General features: G+C 39.3%; 1 protein-coding gene across 8 annotated transcripts in view; it reads right to left on the bottom strand.

The window, feature by feature from the left end:
* Positions 1-7,610: 7,610 nt before the first annotated feature.
* LOC137293095 (small G protein signaling modulator 1-like) overlaps positions 7,611-17,917 on the bottom strand; it is a 48,730-nt gene continuing 38,423 nt past the window's right edge. For 6 of the 8 annotated variants that reach the window (XM_067823882.1, XM_067823883.1, XM_067823884.1 and 3 more), the window contains exons 13-23: positions 16,389-16,453; positions 15,756-15,901; positions 15,073-15,141; positions 14,060-14,789; positions 10,990-11,069; positions 10,506-10,630; positions 10,085-10,167; positions 9,714-9,823; positions 9,094-9,190; positions 8,394-8,561; positions 8,071-8,239 (exon numbers count right to left, since the gene is read on the bottom strand). In XM_067823882.1, the coding sequence (XP_067679983.1) occupies positions 8,151-8,239; positions 8,394-8,561; positions 9,094-9,190; positions 9,714-9,823; positions 10,085-10,167; positions 10,506-10,630; positions 10,990-11,069; positions 14,060-14,789; positions 15,073-15,141; positions 15,756-15,901; positions 16,389-16,453 (1,762 nt within the window). In that variant the 3' untranslated portion in view covers positions 8,071-8,150. Of the gene's footprint in view, positions 8,240-8,393; positions 8,562-9,093; positions 9,191-9,713; positions 9,824-10,084; positions 10,168-10,505; positions 10,631-10,989; positions 11,070-14,059; positions 14,790-15,072; positions 15,142-15,755; positions 15,902-16,388; positions 16,454-17,917 lie in introns of all 8 variants that reach the window. The other 2 variants (XM_067823889.1, XM_067823886.1) reach the window with 2 other exon arrangements.

The raw sequence follows: 17,917 nt of genomic DNA, 5'->3' as shown, positions 1-17,917 counted from the left end.
GTCCGTGGGGCTTGCCTCGCTGTTAAGGTCATTAATTCATATCACTAAATTACGGACAAGGTGAACCTTTCATTAAGTTAACCTTATGTCCCATTTTTCAACATATCGCTAAGGTTACCTTAGTGACTTACGATCACATTGTAAACCAAAAGTCACCGTGTTCTGTAATCTGATTGGTCTGAAAACATGATCAAATGGTATTAGATTCCCGGAAACTGCAGGACTATTCACTGCGTGTTGACACGTAAACAATTGTTTTGTTGCGTCATCAACAGTGGTGACGTCATTCAAATCATATTGTGAAAACATATTGTTAAAGTCAGAATGACGTCACAAATGAGCAACTCCAGACGTTACCATGGGAACCAGCTGAAACGGCCTGCTGATGACACTTCACTGCTGTACCCGTACTCGATGTAAACGAGTGCAGACAGTAAAACCCTTTTGTTTACTTTTGTGTTTACAATGTCGATAAACATCATGTGTTGGCCTATTTCCGGGTGTTATTGAGTATTTGAAGCACGGGAATGTTTCAGCCGGAGGTTTGAAATGAAACATTCCCGTGCTTCAAATACTCAATAACACCCGGAAATAGGCCAACACATGATGTTTATCTCCTAAATAACCCATTTAGGCATAGATTGTCTTCAAATTTTGTGAGCTGGTTTCTTTTGGCAACCAATAAATGGAATGAGGAGTCATTTGTTCCTGTAAATAATTCTTGCTACAATTTTTTACACTCCAAAAGAGCGTCCAAAAATGGGACAGTGTGCAGATTTAGGGAATGTACTAGGCTTAGGATGGGAAAATCCTCATAAAATCTTACAATTTACTCTAACCAGTTGACAGCTTTCATGGAATAAAACGAAAGTGGCTTTTATGTGAATCAGTGTGTATTAACAAATCGAAACCTGAACATTTGATGAAGATTCCTGATCCTATGAAATGTTTTCTGATGAACTGAACATCATGGTTGAGGAATGTATCTGTATCACGATTCTGTGCGTGTGTCAGGCAGGGGTTGATACACTGTTATCAAAAGTTTATCATAAGGGCTAATGAGCTAGATTACCAGACATCAATATTCCATTTTTGTGGAAGACGCTGTGGGATAGATCGCTGAGTGGGTTAGATCGCTGACTGAATGTGATGGCGATGAAGTGAGGGTTCGGCTCCAGGATAGGAGTCCCCTCCCTCAGTTGAAATGAGAATGTACTTTACTAAAAAGGTAACATATGTTCAATTTAATTACTTTCTAAACACGTGTGTGCATTTATAATAATTGCTTCTCTTTAGAGTCATAATTTGTCTGGAAGCTAGTGTATTCAGATGTTTTCAGACGGAAGTGTAACGTGGCAACTTCCACAACAGACTCGTGGTTATCGTTAGTAATGCGAACACCAGAAAAATGGTATCCATAGCTAAACAGTCACATTTGATGATTCAACACCACAAACAGCATTGCTGACTCAGGACTTTTTTTCTGTCATTCAGACCCTGAAGCAAATATATCCAAGAAAACCTACACAAGTCTTGAAAATGTGGCAGGTCTAGATTATATGGCTCCTATTCATTATAGGTTTTTACTTTTAAGCTTTTTTTCTGCAAAAAATGTTCATTTCAGAGACTAGTTGTAATTCTAACCGAGGATTGTCAGCACTAAGACATAAGTTCCCTCCAAACAATCTTCTTGTCCTCTTCCGGATCAGTTCAGCGCAAACATACCACAGAGAATGTAACTTATATATTTATTGACATATTTCACAAATCAACAAAACAACAAATGAACACAACAATGTCACACAGACACAGTACATGGTGTACACTTCTTGGCAGGTGCTTAAGTACATCACATACAATGTTCAACGATGTCATTGGGCCAACAGCACTAGCATTGCCTTCCATGTATTGAAACCTTACTGGACAACCCCGTGACTTTATACCAATATACATATATATCACAGCACTCATAGGGAAATAATATAGTTATATCTTCCAGACTAGGGTCAACCACAATCTTACTTCATGGGTCTACTGAGAATGTGTGCAGTTTCAAATTACATAAATCATGTGAGGTTTCAATTCTGGATTCTGTTTACTACATTTCATTTGAAGCTATCGGAAGGAACATAGCAATCATTTCTAGAAGCTGATGAGAAATCACATCCAGGGAAACTGGGGTTTGATATCATCAGCATAACCCTGCACCCTTGGAGTGATTTGCGAGCAGTTGCCACAGCATCAGTCTGGGGAGGTAATCTACTTCTTCAACTTGAAAGGAACAAGGGACCAAATTGGGCACCTATGATGTTTGTCCGGTAAGATTATGGCACCAAAGTCAGTGACTGGCTATATGAATAGTTTGCCTATATATAAGGACCTTGAAACATTTGGTCTCACCAAACAAAAACAATGATCAAGAAGGAACTGAGACCAGTCGATAAACCAAAAATCACATTCCTTGCTGGTTTCATCATTATAACTGAGTGACACTAGAAATGGGCTTCATACATTGTGCCATTGTTGGGAATTGAAACTGGGTCTTCGGTATGATGAGCGAATGCTTTAACCACTAGGCTACCTCTAGGCATCGTACATTTTAGGGTGATTATGAAAAGTACAATATTATAGATTACATCGCCACCATCATCACCTGGTCCTTGTGGTTGTCCTGACAACCAGCTGAGAGTTGGCCCCTGGAAATAACTGATGCAAGAGTTATCTACAAGTAATCCAACATGGTCCTTACTTCTACCATTAGTAGAAGTCGAAAACTGCTGGTCAGACAAGTATGGAACCAGATCATGATGCCATAAAAAACAGCTATTACTGACCTGTAATACCTGTTTCTGTGGACTTAGTTCAACCATAACCGAATGAGACGGATGTTGGTAACATGTCACGTCACATTGTCAGAATTGTCCCTCACAAATTGTATGCATCTGAAAACCAAACCTGGTCACTACTATGGTAACCTGGCACCTGAAAAAGTTGGCTACCCACTCTCACTGAATGCAGCAGGGAACTGTCTAAAGGTGCAGGGATATGTTGTGTTCCTAAACTTATATTGAAGCTGCAACCACAAAACAAACGTCACTCATAAAGGTTTCAGTTAGTTTCTGTTCAATCAGTATTCTTTTACCTTTACGAACTAAAATAAACTTAACAGCCAAAGAGATTAACTTTTCTAAGGCATAAGAAATGTTGAGCCTTCAGTTTTATATCTCTTGATTTCACAGGTAATTAGACTGGAGAGGTTCTCTTGGTTTCCGTACAAAGATTTTCATGTTTAAAGAAGGACTGTAAGTGCGTTAGTAGGAAGGTTTGCTCTAGAAATATTGCAAGTCTCGGGAACTTCGCTCAGAAATGTGAAAACCTGAGATCTCTGGCTTACAGAATGTGCCCCAGTAGAAACTGCAAGGTATCAAGTACTCACTAACACCCAGAAATCAAACAGTGCACAGTGATTACTTTCTGATTTTACCAGTTCATTCAGAAATCAAACAATGTGCATTGGTTACTTTATGATTCTATCAGTACATCCAGAAATCAAACAATGTTCATCTGTTAGTTTCAGATTCTACCAGTTCATCCAGTAATTATAAACAATGTGCAACGGTTACTTTCTGATTCTTTCAGTATATCCAGCAATCAAACAATGCACAGTGGTTACTTTCTGATGCTATCAACCAACACAAAAGAACAAACCTTTAGGAATCCTCTTAATGTCTAAACACGCCATTTTAGAAAACCAACATTAAATTGAATGTTTTAGAAATAAAATTATTTTTTTTAATAAGAATGATGATGCCTGTTAAAATTTTCATAGAATCATTTTAGCAAAACAAAATTACTGCTATGATGTTATAATAAAATATTCAGAGGTGTTTACTAAACCTTTACACTGTTCTCATGATGAACATTGAAATGATATTTGTATGTCTTAAACATACAAAAATACTACCAAGGAACCGAATAAGAGACAAGTGAACTTGCTGTTCCATTCTGTACCATTTTCATACCTCTTAGTGCTTAAAATGAACACAAAACCATTCTGACTCTAACACTTACCACTTTGTCCCGCTATCTACCTGACAACACACTACCATCAGTGCACCACTGGGCAGTTAGTAACTAATAAATACATGATTGTGTTCACTGTTCTAGCCTGTACAATCAACTTGTAGCGTAATTACATATATCACATCTATTTACATCTAGGGTTCAAAATATATATATTTATTCAATCTGGAAGTAAAATATATCGGCCATTGATCTATCTACAACACATAACAGCTTGTATATAACACAGACTTGTGAAGGTACTAGACAAAACTAGTTGTAAAGAACACAGCACTGCATATTTTGTCTAAATTTGCAAATGGTGACTTGGGATTTAAGAGAACATTTGACATTCAATCACAAATAATATTTTGATTTCAAAATTAAAACGACAAGAACATCACCATTTTCCCAAACCAATATATGTTGGGATTGAAACTCAGTGTATAAATATATGTATACATAGGTAAGAAAAAGATGTAAAATAAAACAAAAACAACTAAACAAAGATAAATAATCAATATTAGATATAGGAATGTATGCGTGAAATGAACTGCTGACATTTCAAGGTCAGTTAAATGCAAAACTGGTTGGAAAGTCGTAACCAAACATGTTGATGACATTGTTCGTGAAACAAAACATTTCTGTACACAACATAGACTGGCTTTGTTCACTGACCACTTGAAGGTCGGTGGGATATGGTCAGCTCGGTCACATGACCTCAGTCACAAGTTACTATATCACATCTTGTGTTGACACTATTTCTGTGAAAACACAAGACAGTTTGTTCCATGCCAATAGTATCAACTACACAGTGCCACTTCTATTCCTATTAAAATGATAACATACAAAACTGGACAATTAGACAGTGAACAAGCTTTGAGAGCAATCATTGAAGAGTCCTGTGTGTTGTTTAAGGTATTAATATAAGCGGAGAGCAAGGTTAAACCTAGAGCATGTGCACTTTGTGCATTGCACTATAAAACCAGTGAGACAGAAAAATGCTGCAATATGCTTGTCATAATAAAGGGTTGTAGATCTCACAGTATACACAATATATACATACAATGTAAGATCCTCTGTGACCTTGAAACAATACAGTGTGAAACGATAACTCAACAATATGATGTCATGTGTGAACACCACCAAGACTGGTGGATGAGAGGTATCCCAATACCTTGTTTGTGAATCACATACTCTCTAAAGCAATGAAATAAAAAGAGCAAGTATACTAGCACTACTTTCTTATAGCCAGATTCATAAACCATGTGATGTAAGCAGTACTCTCTGATAGACTTCTTTATAAACTGTGACATATAAGCACTCCTTTCTTATAGGAAGATTCATAAACTATGTCATACAAGCACTATTCTCTGATAGACTTGTTTATAAACTTAGTGATCCAAGCACTGCTTTCTTATAGCCAGATTCATAAACTGTATGATACAAGCACTACTCTCTGATAAACTTGTTTATAAACTGTGTGATACAAGCACTGCTTTCTTATAGCCAGATTCATAAACTGTGTGATGTAAGCAGTACTCTCTAATAGAGTTCTTTATTAACTGTGTGATATATAAGCACTGCTTTCTTATAGCCAGATTCATAAACTGTATGATACAAGCACTACTCTCTGATAAACTTGTTTATAAACTGTGTGATACAAGCACTGCTTTCTTATAGCCAGATTCATAAACTGTGTGATGTAAGCAGTACTCTCTAATAGAGTTCTTTATTAACTGTGTGATATATAAGCACTGCTTTCTTATAGCCAGATTCATAAACTGTATGATACAAGCACTACTCTCTGATAAACTTGTTTATAAACTGTGTGATACAAGCACTGCTTTCTTATGGCCAGATTCATAAACTGTGTGATGTAAGCAGTACTCTCTAATAGAGTTCTTTATTAACTGTGTGATATATAAGCACTGCTTTCTTATAGCCAGATTCATAAACTGTGTAATACAAATACTGCTATCTGATAGGACATGGAGGACATGTAGGGTGATAATGGTGTTTCTTTGGATGGAACTGTATGCATTGTTAAGTGCTACTGAACATGATCTACCCAGCATACTGATCACTGCCCTATATTTGTACACACAAATTGGAAACATATGAACTGTGTGTATGAAATACGATGTGGCCACAGCCATGTCATCATGCATATCGTGATGTGATTGTTGTGGGGAGATAACTCAAAATAGGATAAGATGTATGTTCACCACATTGGTGCAACCAATAAGCCTATGGTAGATCCAGATAGACCTAAGGGAGGCAACCCATTCTTTTCACAAGTACTTTGGCAATCTGAGACATATCTCTCCCAGTAGTTACACACTTTGATATTGATGAAATTGTGCACTCAGATTAATGCCATAGAAAAAACCCGAAACAATTAAACAATGAAATAGTAAATAGATTTTCTTCAGGTGTACATATATGATATCATATTTGATGAGAATGAAATAATCTCTTTGCAAAATGCCCCTGCACATTAATGTAAACGGATTGGTAGAGTCCATTTGAACACTGGGGGGGTGGGGGGGTGGGTAATATCCAATTAAATTTTGGCACATGTCTACCAATCTCACAAGTAAAGGAACAAACTACACACGACTACACAACTACCTCACAGTCCCTGCCAACAACTGCCCTGTACACTGAAGGGTACTTGGTGGAGGACAGCTTCAGGCAATCAAAGAACACGTTATTGCCATTGTCATAAATGTTCACACCTCTCGTTGCTCTTTCTAAATCATCACATAAAACTGATTTAGCATAATTGATTTGCATTAAGACTCAGGAATAATCTACTCACTAGTACAAATTCTTACTCAGCTAGTCCTATCAACAAGAAACAATTAGATTTAAACAGTGACATCTCTAATGTACAAGTACACACGTCTATATGACAAGTCAAACTTGCTGGCTATTTAGTGCAGATGCTTAAATCTCCTCTGGGACTAAACCTGGGTCACACTACCAAGTGAACTTCCCCAAGAGATTCATGTTCCTCACATGGCCCTGCTTGGACATGCATTCAAGCACCTGCTGGTGTGGTCATGCATTCAAGCACCTCCACATTTGGACATGTGTGAAAGCATCACAAGATTACGATGTAATGTAAATATGAATATAGATGCATCATGATACTAACAGTAAATGTACAGTGCTGGGGGAGGAGGACATAGCCCATCCAATATTCATGTCTTGAAGAGATCCTTGGAGGATTACAGAACCATTCAGAGATCGCTACACAGGCATTGCAGTCAGTGCTGAATGACCACTAACGAAGGTTTGAATTGGAATGTCTGTGTATGTTTGAATTATTCAACTTATAGTCAAAAGACTTTTCTACGTGATAAGATTCATACTGTAGATGCCTGCACACATAATCTTACATGGCTACACCAGACCCTTGTCTGACAAATCAGCACATCCTCTCTTGTCAGACATGTCGGCACATTCTCACCTCTCCGACACAATATCACTTTCTCACTTTCTTGACACATCCTAACTTGTCAATGATTCAATGGATTCAACTAAAACTTTAGTTCTTAAATGTATATGCTCAGCTATTTCATTCTTGTATATGGTATCATGATATCGCCTAGCACATTACTGGTAGAACCCTTTTGATTCTGCCAGAAGCCATTGGTTGATGACTGACAAGTACACAACCCTGACTCAAAAATACATGACAGGTGCAGCAACACTTCCTCAGCACCTACATACATGTTAAGCCACCAACGGATAGCTGTTACAGAGTTCAACAATTCCTGTTTAACATTTGAGGTAGAGCTGAACCAATCCCGTCCATTTGGGAATCTGATTCCAACTGGCGCCATTAATAACGGCTGGCCAAACCAGAATAACTCATGTCTGCATGGAAGTGATGACATCTCTCAAACAAGTCGGTCAGTCTATTTGACAATCCTTTTAAGGTTAACAATTTCAACAATGTCAGAGAGACATTTGATCATGTCGCTACAACAAGAATGGATTTGTGGATGCACAGTTGGTGGGTCTTCAGGTTAGGGTAGTGTAGTCTGACAAGGAGCTGAGGGTCCACAGATGTAGATCTACTTGTTTTCTATCAGAGTCTGTAGTCGCAATACCAACTCCCGGGATATCTTCAACACCTGCTTTGCATTATGTCTCTCTGCCATTTCTGAAAGAAAACCATTAATATTTTAGGAATTAAGTCCTTTCACAAAATTAGACCAAATGGTCTTTCAGCATTTCAGAACTTGCTTGCTTGCTATTAATGAATGCACATAAACATCATTCCTTCATTTACAAACCAGATGAACTTGTTATCTCACCATTGAAGAACTTGATGATGTCTGTGAAGTCCATGTTGTTGTCCAAGATGATGTCTCTGTAGTACTGGACGAGTGCCAGCGCGATGAACAACACGAAGTGGGTGGAGCTGATGTGTTTGGCTGCCCAGATGATTTCCCAGACCGAGAACACGTCCTCGTACACCAGCTCTGTAACACGCACGTTTCAGCCATTTCTAATCACACCATTCACTCTCAAACATCTAAAACATCTGTCTACAAGATGCCCCTTCTGGTGAACTTCTCCCAAACCGAACAACATAATCAATTTATTTTCATGAAAACAGGAAGCCAAACATCCATTTCTGAATGGCAACAATAGAGGCAGTGCCATCATGTGGTTCTGTGTCCTCAATAGAGACATCTATTTCCAAACCAAGAACCCCTGAGGGAATATGTCAGGTCAAAACCAAACTTCAAATTGAGAATATAACCAATCAAGGATAAGATGCCGGTGACTTTAAATGCCCTTAAGATAAATTTGTCCAATTCTGCGCCTTAGGAAATAAAGAATTTACACAGTCTCACAGTCCAATATACCCTTTCAAAACACTAAGTAACTAATAGTATATTGTATAAAGAAGATCAGAATACCTTCTGCTTAAATCAGTTTTTCAAAGATGACTTGAAGACAGTAGAATCTGAGTACAATTGCCTCAAACATAGATGAAAGGAAACAAACCTCTCTTGAAGTCAAGGAGGAACCATCGGTAGCAGAAGTAAAAGTGTGTGTAGTCTCCGTGTTGGTGCATGTGTTCAAACAATTCTGAGTCCAGGATCTGTGGGATAGGATAGGTTTGAGTGAGTCAGATTGTCAACAATGTAAACATTGCTCTAAAATATGACGCTGGATTAACTCTTGCCAGCACAGGAATGAATACAGGAGCCTAGGCAGTGACACAGTTCCAAATAGTTACGCATGTTAGCTGTTAGCACCTGGGAGAACTATCTCACCTGTATGAGGGAACCCATGTTGGCAAGGCGCTGTTAGCACCTGAGACAACTATCTCACCTGTATGAGTAAGCCCCTGTTGGCGAGGGGCTATTAGCACCTGAGACAACTATCGTCATATGTATAAGGGAACACATGTTGGCGAAGTGCTGTTGTTACCTGAGACAACTATCTCACCTGTATGAGCGAGCACCTGTTGGCGAGGGGCTATTAGCACCTGAGACACTATCACACCTGTATAAGGGAGCACATGTTGGCGAAGTGCTGTCATTACCTGAGACAACAATCTCACCTGTATGAGGGAGTGTATGTTGGCAAAGAGCTGTTGGCCTCAGAGATAACAATCTCACCTGTATGAGGGAACGCATGTTGGCGAAGTGTGTGTCCATTGCACCTCCATGGGGGAAATTGGAGGACATCCTCTTCATCAGCTCACAGAAGCAGCTGTATGTTAATGCCTCTATAAGTACAAAACATAACGGAATGAGGTGGACTACCATTGCACAAAAAGCACAGAGACTGGCAGCAAAGACACTGGCAAGAAGAATGAGTCTCGCAGTCAAGGGCTAAAATTTTGATTTAATAAAAGAACTAACTAGTACTTATTCTCTGAAGTAAATATGATTAGAATACAATAAACTCATGAATCTAGCCCCTTCATAAGATGTAAGGATTGTGAGTGAAACATTTAGTGTTGAAGGGTTCTGTTTTCTATACTGACCATCATCCAGGATAACCAGAAGTGGCGCCACTAGGTCACACATGCCCTGCACATAGCCCACCTCCAGGTGCTGCCACACGTACCTGCAAGCAAAGGAAGAAGATAAGCACTTGGACACATTTCCTGGTTATTGTCATGGTTATTGGTTATTGGTTTGCAGCAATATCCCAGTTAGATAACAGTAGGAAACAAATCAGTCGTAACAAAGCCAAACATGCACATGGAGGAGTAGCAGTAGCAGCAGCAGCAGCAGCAGCAGCAGCAGCAGCAGCAGCAGCAACAACAACAATCATCATCAGCCATTCATGCTATCAGGCCTACTCTGAGACAATCGCACATACAGCACACCAATATCCAATACATTTCAATAACTTTCAAACATTCCAATGTCTGTAAACTGTTCAATCTATGTTCAACGTACGTGCACATGATGTTTCTCAGCTTCTCCAGGTTCTCATGGGTGAAGTACCAGTAGTTGCGGTCACATCGCTGGACGTCCTTGTCGATGCGATGCAGGTTGAGAGCCACTGTATCCAGCAGCTCCGGCTTGGGAGGAAAGACAATAGAGGTGAGCAACATACTTCTTTCATGGACATTTGTGAATAACATACATTGTATATTCGTGCAAATGAAGGAATTTATCGCCTTTGAACTTGACGACAGACCCATTGTATAGACAAAGAGATTTAGTATCCATAAATTTTAATGTCTGGAAGGAGTCAGTCAAAAGGTCTTCAATCCTGATAATTTAAGAGACAGCAATACTGACCTGAATAACAAGGTGTTGGTAACTGAAATACGTAGCCAAGACTGGGTTCTTTTGAACAAAGTAATCTGAACAATACAATGACTGAAACTCCATGCTAAAGTATGGGAGTTACGTTCGCAACAACATGGTTACTTACACAGTATACGCCACCATTAGAGGCAGGAGAGGCTGGGGAAATGAGAGACTCCTTGGAAGCTGACAGGTGCCGACTGCTCTCTGAAATACGAAGCACAGTCAGTAAAACCCTATCTTGTAGTTCACAGATGACAGTCCACTATCTGTACCCAATATATTGATGGATATTGACAAGGATGTATGATACTGCAGTATCACAAAAACAAAAGGAAGTAATAAAGAACCAGTCATATACATCTGGAACACAGGTCATATTGCTGAAGGTCAATGGTACACCATCTGGTACACAGATCAGCCAGACATGGGTTGCTGAAAGTCAATGGTATAGCATCTGGTACAATGCTCTGCCAGACATGGGTTGCTGAAAGTCACTGGTATAGCATCTGAAGGTCAATGATACACCATTTGAAGGATAATGGCATGGCTAAGACAGATAACTCTTCACAGGATATTTTGGTACTGAACACTATATGTGGGACTGTAACTTACAGTACAGATATATACACATAGCAATAACCATCAATAATCACACTGAATGTCAGAAAGATATTTGTGTGAAAAATATGAGACAAAATGTTTTCCAAACAGACACATATAAAGAAGCAAAACATTGACAGATAGTTAGGAAAATAACAGTGACATTTTCATGAGGTTGAGAAAATAGCCGCCAGAAGCGAGACAGGGTGTATGCCATGTGTTTGTTGTGAGGCGTTGTAGAAGCATGGAACAAACACTAGAATGCTTACAAATATTGTCAGTATGAACGTCTTCCAGTACAGAGGAAAATATTTCACACATAAATGCTATACAAGCTTAAATACTGGAATAAGTTGTGCTTTGAAGGTGGCAAGTGAAGATGCAATAATAGAACAGAAAGGAACAGTTTGAGATTTGGGGGCAGGAAAAGTTTGGTATGCTTTACTGTTAGTTCTATGGATTCTTCACCATTAGTTCTATGAATGATTGACCTTTAGTTCTACGTATGTTTCACCATTAGTTCTATGAATGATTTACTGTTAGTTCTACATATGCTTCACCATTAGTTCTATGAATGATTGACCTTTAGTTCTATGTATGCTTCACCATTAGTTCTATGAATGATTTACCGTTAGTTCTATGTATGCTTCACCATTAGTTCTATGAATGATTTACCGTTAGTTCTACATATGCTTCACCATTAGTTTCATGTATGATTTACCATTAGTTCTATGTGTTTCACCATTAGTTCTATGAATGGTTCACCACTAGTTTTGTGTATTTTACTCCAATACTGGGTTTTGCTGAACTGTCAGCCTCATTCCAAGATGCCTTGGCTTCAGGTTATTTGAACTTCTTCTTTCCAACAATAGCTAGTACCAGGGAATGAGCACCACATTACACACAATGTTGGTGCCTCACACTTCATCGGTCTCAATCTCATTTCCCATACTTTTCACAGATTTGAGTTAAGCAGGTGATACTTCAATGAAAAAGCTTATAAAAGCCCAACATAGTACAGTGATAAATGCTCCATTTAAACACAAGAAAAGCATTCAAGGCAGAGAGTCAGTCAGAAGGTATTCAGATAACATCATCACAAAGATAACGGTCATAGAAATATGCATTTCTTTTCAAGTGTGACTCAAGCCACTCCTATTTAATTGCTCTGTGGCCACACATCATGTGACACAACCATATTTATCACATTAAAAACATCCAGTTTTTAATCCATGTTCCTGGTCACTTTCCCACTATAGAGAGCCTTCATTTACACCACAAAGTCAAAAGTTGCTATAACTGCTGTATTTTCTTGAGAGGCAATCCAGTAGCCCAGTGGTTAAAGCATTTGTGTGTCATTTGTAAGACCTAGGTTCAATTCCCTCATGGATACAATGTGTAAAGCCTGTTGTCGGACATGTACATAATGCTTGGATATTGCTTAAGTGGCAGAAATCCAGATACACTCTCTCCGACCTCAAGCTGTCTAAAGGTTAAATTTCTTCCCACTCAACATCAACATTTGTGACGTTATCCAAGAATCATTTGTTCATTCATATTTTCTCTGCTCTGCACTTACCATGATATCTTGTTCATTAAATTGGGAGTTGTATTGTATTTGCATCCATGTTCAAAATATCAATGGTATCTGTAGATATAATCACACTGACAAAAAACCCACAATGCACTGTTTCTTGATAGAAGAAACAAAAACACCCTCACCCTCAGAAGTTAACGTTGTGGCCAGAGACATGACATGATCCATGTAAATTCCTAATCTTTACTAAATTCTTGAACATTTCTGGTCACAGGATTCTCAACTTTCTGTGCACTGATGCCCATTTATCAGAGTACACACCATTGCCCCCACACTGGATGGATCCACCTGCCCGTAACTAAAACTGGATCAATCCACCAGAACATAACTAGTACTGGATAGATCCACCTGTCCCTAGAGAAAACTGGATGGATCCACCAGATCCCAGCTAGAACTGGATGGATCCACATTCCCCCTGCTAAAACTGGATGGATCCACATGCCCCTAGCTAGAACTGGATGGGTCCACCTGCCACAGCAAGAACTTGATGGAGCCACGCAGTCACCTTGACATTCCAACAAATAACTCTCAGGAAACAGTCACAGCCATTACATCCCTCTTATAGTACATACACTGAGGCTGCAAATCAGCACTGAGTTATTTAAGCTGTGTTCACTCTGTTATCAGTGTAATAAATGAATAATTAATTGGAAAGCTGAGCTATCACAAATAGATGGGTACAGATTTTTTTTTGAAAACAAATGACAAATGTTCACTCAGAAAAATAATAACCAGTGCAGTTCATTATGATGCTACCTCGCTTTTTTGTGCATTCTTATTATATTCTTACAATATCATAATTTTACAAACACAAAGAATAATACTGGAAAAAGGAACTCATGAAGTCCAAATATGTTAAAGTAAAATCTTAAATATCTGAAACTGACTTTAAAAAAATAAAATGATCTTATTTTGGGTCATAAATGACTTTCTGTGCATGAACCCATCTGTTTGTGGCACGACAGATGGAGAGAGAGAAGTAAGCTAGCCCACACACCAAGGGTTTCATGCTCAAACGCCGAAGTCATACCGGCGCCCTCTACAGTCAGTGCATCCGTCAAACGCTCATCTGTCCCGATGGAGGTTAACTTGTCCCTGAGATGACAATGAGAGTAATCCCTGTCATTAGTCTCCTCCTCAATCACAGCGCTGTCCACCGACAACTTGGTCACAACCACACTCCTCTCCACACTCCCCTCACGATCAGGTTTGGAAATGTCTGTCGCTTCAGAATCCACAGAATCATATTTGGACCTATCGGTGAGAGAACCTCCTCGTGCTATAGAGTCGCCCAACCCATCATCAGGGCTGTCTGCAAGGGAGCTAATCCTGCGATGGTGGGCTGGTGAGTCCGTCTGCACAATAGTGTCAACTCTTGTTAGTTCTATACTTGGCTTACGTTCAGGGGTCGGTGTGGTCAATGCTGTAGAACTCTCCTCCATAACTGTGTCGGGGTGGGAATATTCCTCAGAGTCAAATGACTCGAACACCTCGTTACTCAAACTCGAGTCTTTTCTCACAAGTGGAATATGTCCGTCAGTGCTCTCCTGAGAGAGCTTGGCGAGGTTGGCCGCCATTATTTCTTTGTCCCTCTGCCGAACAATGGCCTCTACCGCCAGCCACTCCGACATGACACGCTCATATTCATTCCTCACATGAGCATCTCTGGCTTCTCGCTCCTCCAGCTTGCTCTCAAACTTATAGTGCCCCAACAGGTAAGGCCACACCTGCAATCAGGCAACAGCACACTTCAGGATGGATGAATTATCTCCCTTAGTTGATGGCCTCCTTAAAGATTAGCCTTCTGAACTTTATTTATATTTTTGCTACCAGTGACATTTGACATACAATTCAAGTCTAAACAATAAAATTATCTTTTCCATACAGTTTAGGTGACAATCACACATTTACACAAGCATTTATGAAACATACTTTACAGGTTGCTGAATAACTGACCAAAGTCTCACATTTGACAACACAATGATTGACAAAAGTTTTCTAACTACTTACATCTTTCCTCAGTTCCTGCGATATGCCACCATAATACACGAGTCTATAGATCTCTCCTGCATTCTGCACCTGCAATACAGGACTGGCAGATTAACTCACCGTGTGAGATGCTTAATGATACATTTACTAACAATCATGCCGTGACAACTGCTTGTATATAATCTAGTCTCGACTAGACAATTCAGTGATTCATATAAAGAGGTGCCTTTAATATGGCATTAACCAAGGAGATTCCAATTCACAAGTTGCCTCTTACAATGACCACATGTGGCTGGGCACCCACTCAACCTGGAAATCTATGCTATGAAGAACTAGTAACGACCTCAATAATCATACCACTTTATGTGAAAAAGTCCTGACCTACTGAAACCTGACACACATTAGTATCTATGGTAACCAGGTATCAGTATCCATGGCAGCCAGTCATCAGTATTCATGGCAACTAGCCATCAGTGGTCATGGTAATCAGCCATGAGTTGCCATGACAACCAGCTATCAGTAGCCATGGTAATCCACCATCAGTAGTCATAGTAATCAGACAACAGTAGTCACCGTAATTAGCCTGTCATCACATGCAGTCATGAAAAGAGGCTACAATCATCCTTTATTCCTTCAACGTTGGACCCATTATACATGGGACAGGATAGACGTAACAGGTAGGATCTATTGACATGAACACATACCACTCCATCAACATTCAGCTCCTCCCACTTCTCTGGTGTGAGACCCTGACTGGCATCACAAGGGTCGTCTGCTGCCACGATGGTGTTGTGTACGAGCCCGGACAGGTGGGTGCGCACCGTCTTCAGGTGGCGGCAGTGGGCAAGCCCTGACCAGGTTATGCATTGTATACTTCAGTCAAATAGTTCAACACTACTCCATTAGTTCAACAATACTTATCAGTTTAATGTTACTTTAGGTCAAACATACTTTGATATTTACCTAATTCAATTCAGCCCTACGTCTACTGAACTCTCTCCTTTGTCTCTTAAACCCTAGATATGTTGAACCCTACCCACTGTCTGCTGAATCCTACCCTACATTTGTTGAACCCATCCCCACATCGGTTGTATCCTACTCTACTTCTGTTGTTCCCTATAATCTTCTGTTGTACTCTTCCCTATGTCTGCTGAACCCTGCCCTATTTCTGTTGAAATCATGAAAATGTTTACTTGAGTCTGACCAAATAATCTCATTGGTTCCATCTTATGACAAACATGGGTTGCTCAAGACCAGTTCTAATCTATATCCTCATGGGTCTATTTTAATTACAAAATATTGCTGAATATATTGTATCCTTCTTCAACTATACTTACATCCGTAAAATGCTCGTGATATGATCTGTTTCCTCATTGTGTCACATAGCTGCTTGATGTGGGCCCTGCAACACACAGCATACCTCCTCATAGCTCGCAACAAAATACTCATTTACTGACAGTGTAACAGCTACCAGAAGTTGTGGATTATCTCATCAAGTGAAGTGAGGGAGTACCGGGAATTCCCATATTTTAGGCTTGGAAATTTACTTTTCTAGTGATGATATATCTTAACCATATTCAAACCCAAGGCTAAATTTCGAAAATGCACAATATTTTGACAAAAATGAAAAAAATAAAACTTTTTTGAAAACTCTTCAATGAGGAAACTGGTTTATAAATTCAAAATTTAAAATTAGGAAAATGCTATCTCGGGTGAGTAAATGTGAACGTGAATGATAAAGTTGACAGCCTAATTAATGCAGAACACAATCTATCATGAGTAGACAGACTGGCATCTAAGACAGTGACTCTACAGAGAGTATATAGAGCATTTGGAAATGAATGTCAATTTAAAAACACAAAAATTAAATCCAAATTTAAGCCCACGGAAAGAAATCCCGTATTTTAGTCCATGGTATAAATTTTGTGTGGACCTAAATATGGGAATTCCCAGTAAAATGTGAACCTTTGTAAGCAGCTGTCAACATGTATTCATAAGGGAAATGTAGTACATAAATCTGACCACTGCTTGACACGTATTAGATGAGCCAGCGCAGTAAATGCATTTGTGACAAGTAGGCGGGGCAGGGAATGTAGATGAATACACTTGGTTGCTACAGGTACATGAGGTAGATCAGTGGTTAAGCACGTGCAATACATGCTGACTGCCGTGAACTCAATGCTGCTTCTGTTTAACATGTGTCCAGTAGTATGATGTAACAATCAAAACATGATTTGCACAAGGAAATTGAAATTTTCAATATTTAGACGACAACCTGTTTTCCTCTTGTTTCAAACGGAACGTTCTGGAGGGTGTTCCCATATATGTAAATTGGTGTCATTTGTCAGGTCGTGCACATCTAATACTAGTCAACCAGTAGGTTATTTCTCTTATAATCTTTTCTGGGACAATGTACAACACTGACCGTGGCTTCTGCAACCCACTAGCTACAGCAGCAGAGTGGGCACAATGTTTGTGATGTCGAGAACCATAGAGGACTCAAGTATTTGCAATAATGTGTACATATTTACTATTATTCCAAAGAACTCTTTATGTACGATGAAATGAATGAAACTTGTAACGCTCAGTGAGAACAAATGAATGTAAGTACACTTCCACCGATGGTCTGTCACAGACCAGATCTGGTCAAAACAAAGGGATAGAAATCTTGACAGTAATGGGTAAAGTAAGGGCCTGGAAAAAGTTAGAGTTAATTTTGTTTACAACGATCCCTGCACGCAGCAAAATTCCAGATATATGGCAGCTGTCTCTGAATAATCGAGTCTGGACCAGACAATCCAGTGATTAACAGCATGAGCATCAATCTGCACAAATAGGAACTGATGACTAGTGTCAACCAAGTCAG

Source organism: Haliotis asinina, chromosome 1 (genome assembly GCF_037392515.1).
Source record: "Haliotis asinina isolate JCU_RB_2024 chromosome 1, JCU_Hal_asi_v2, whole genome shotgun sequence".
Taxonomy (NCBI): domain Eukaryota; kingdom Metazoa; phylum Mollusca; class Gastropoda; order Lepetellida; family Haliotidae; genus Haliotis; species Haliotis asinina.
Note: the sequence above shows the minus strand (reverse complement) of the source record. Positions and strands in the feature narration are given on the sequence as shown.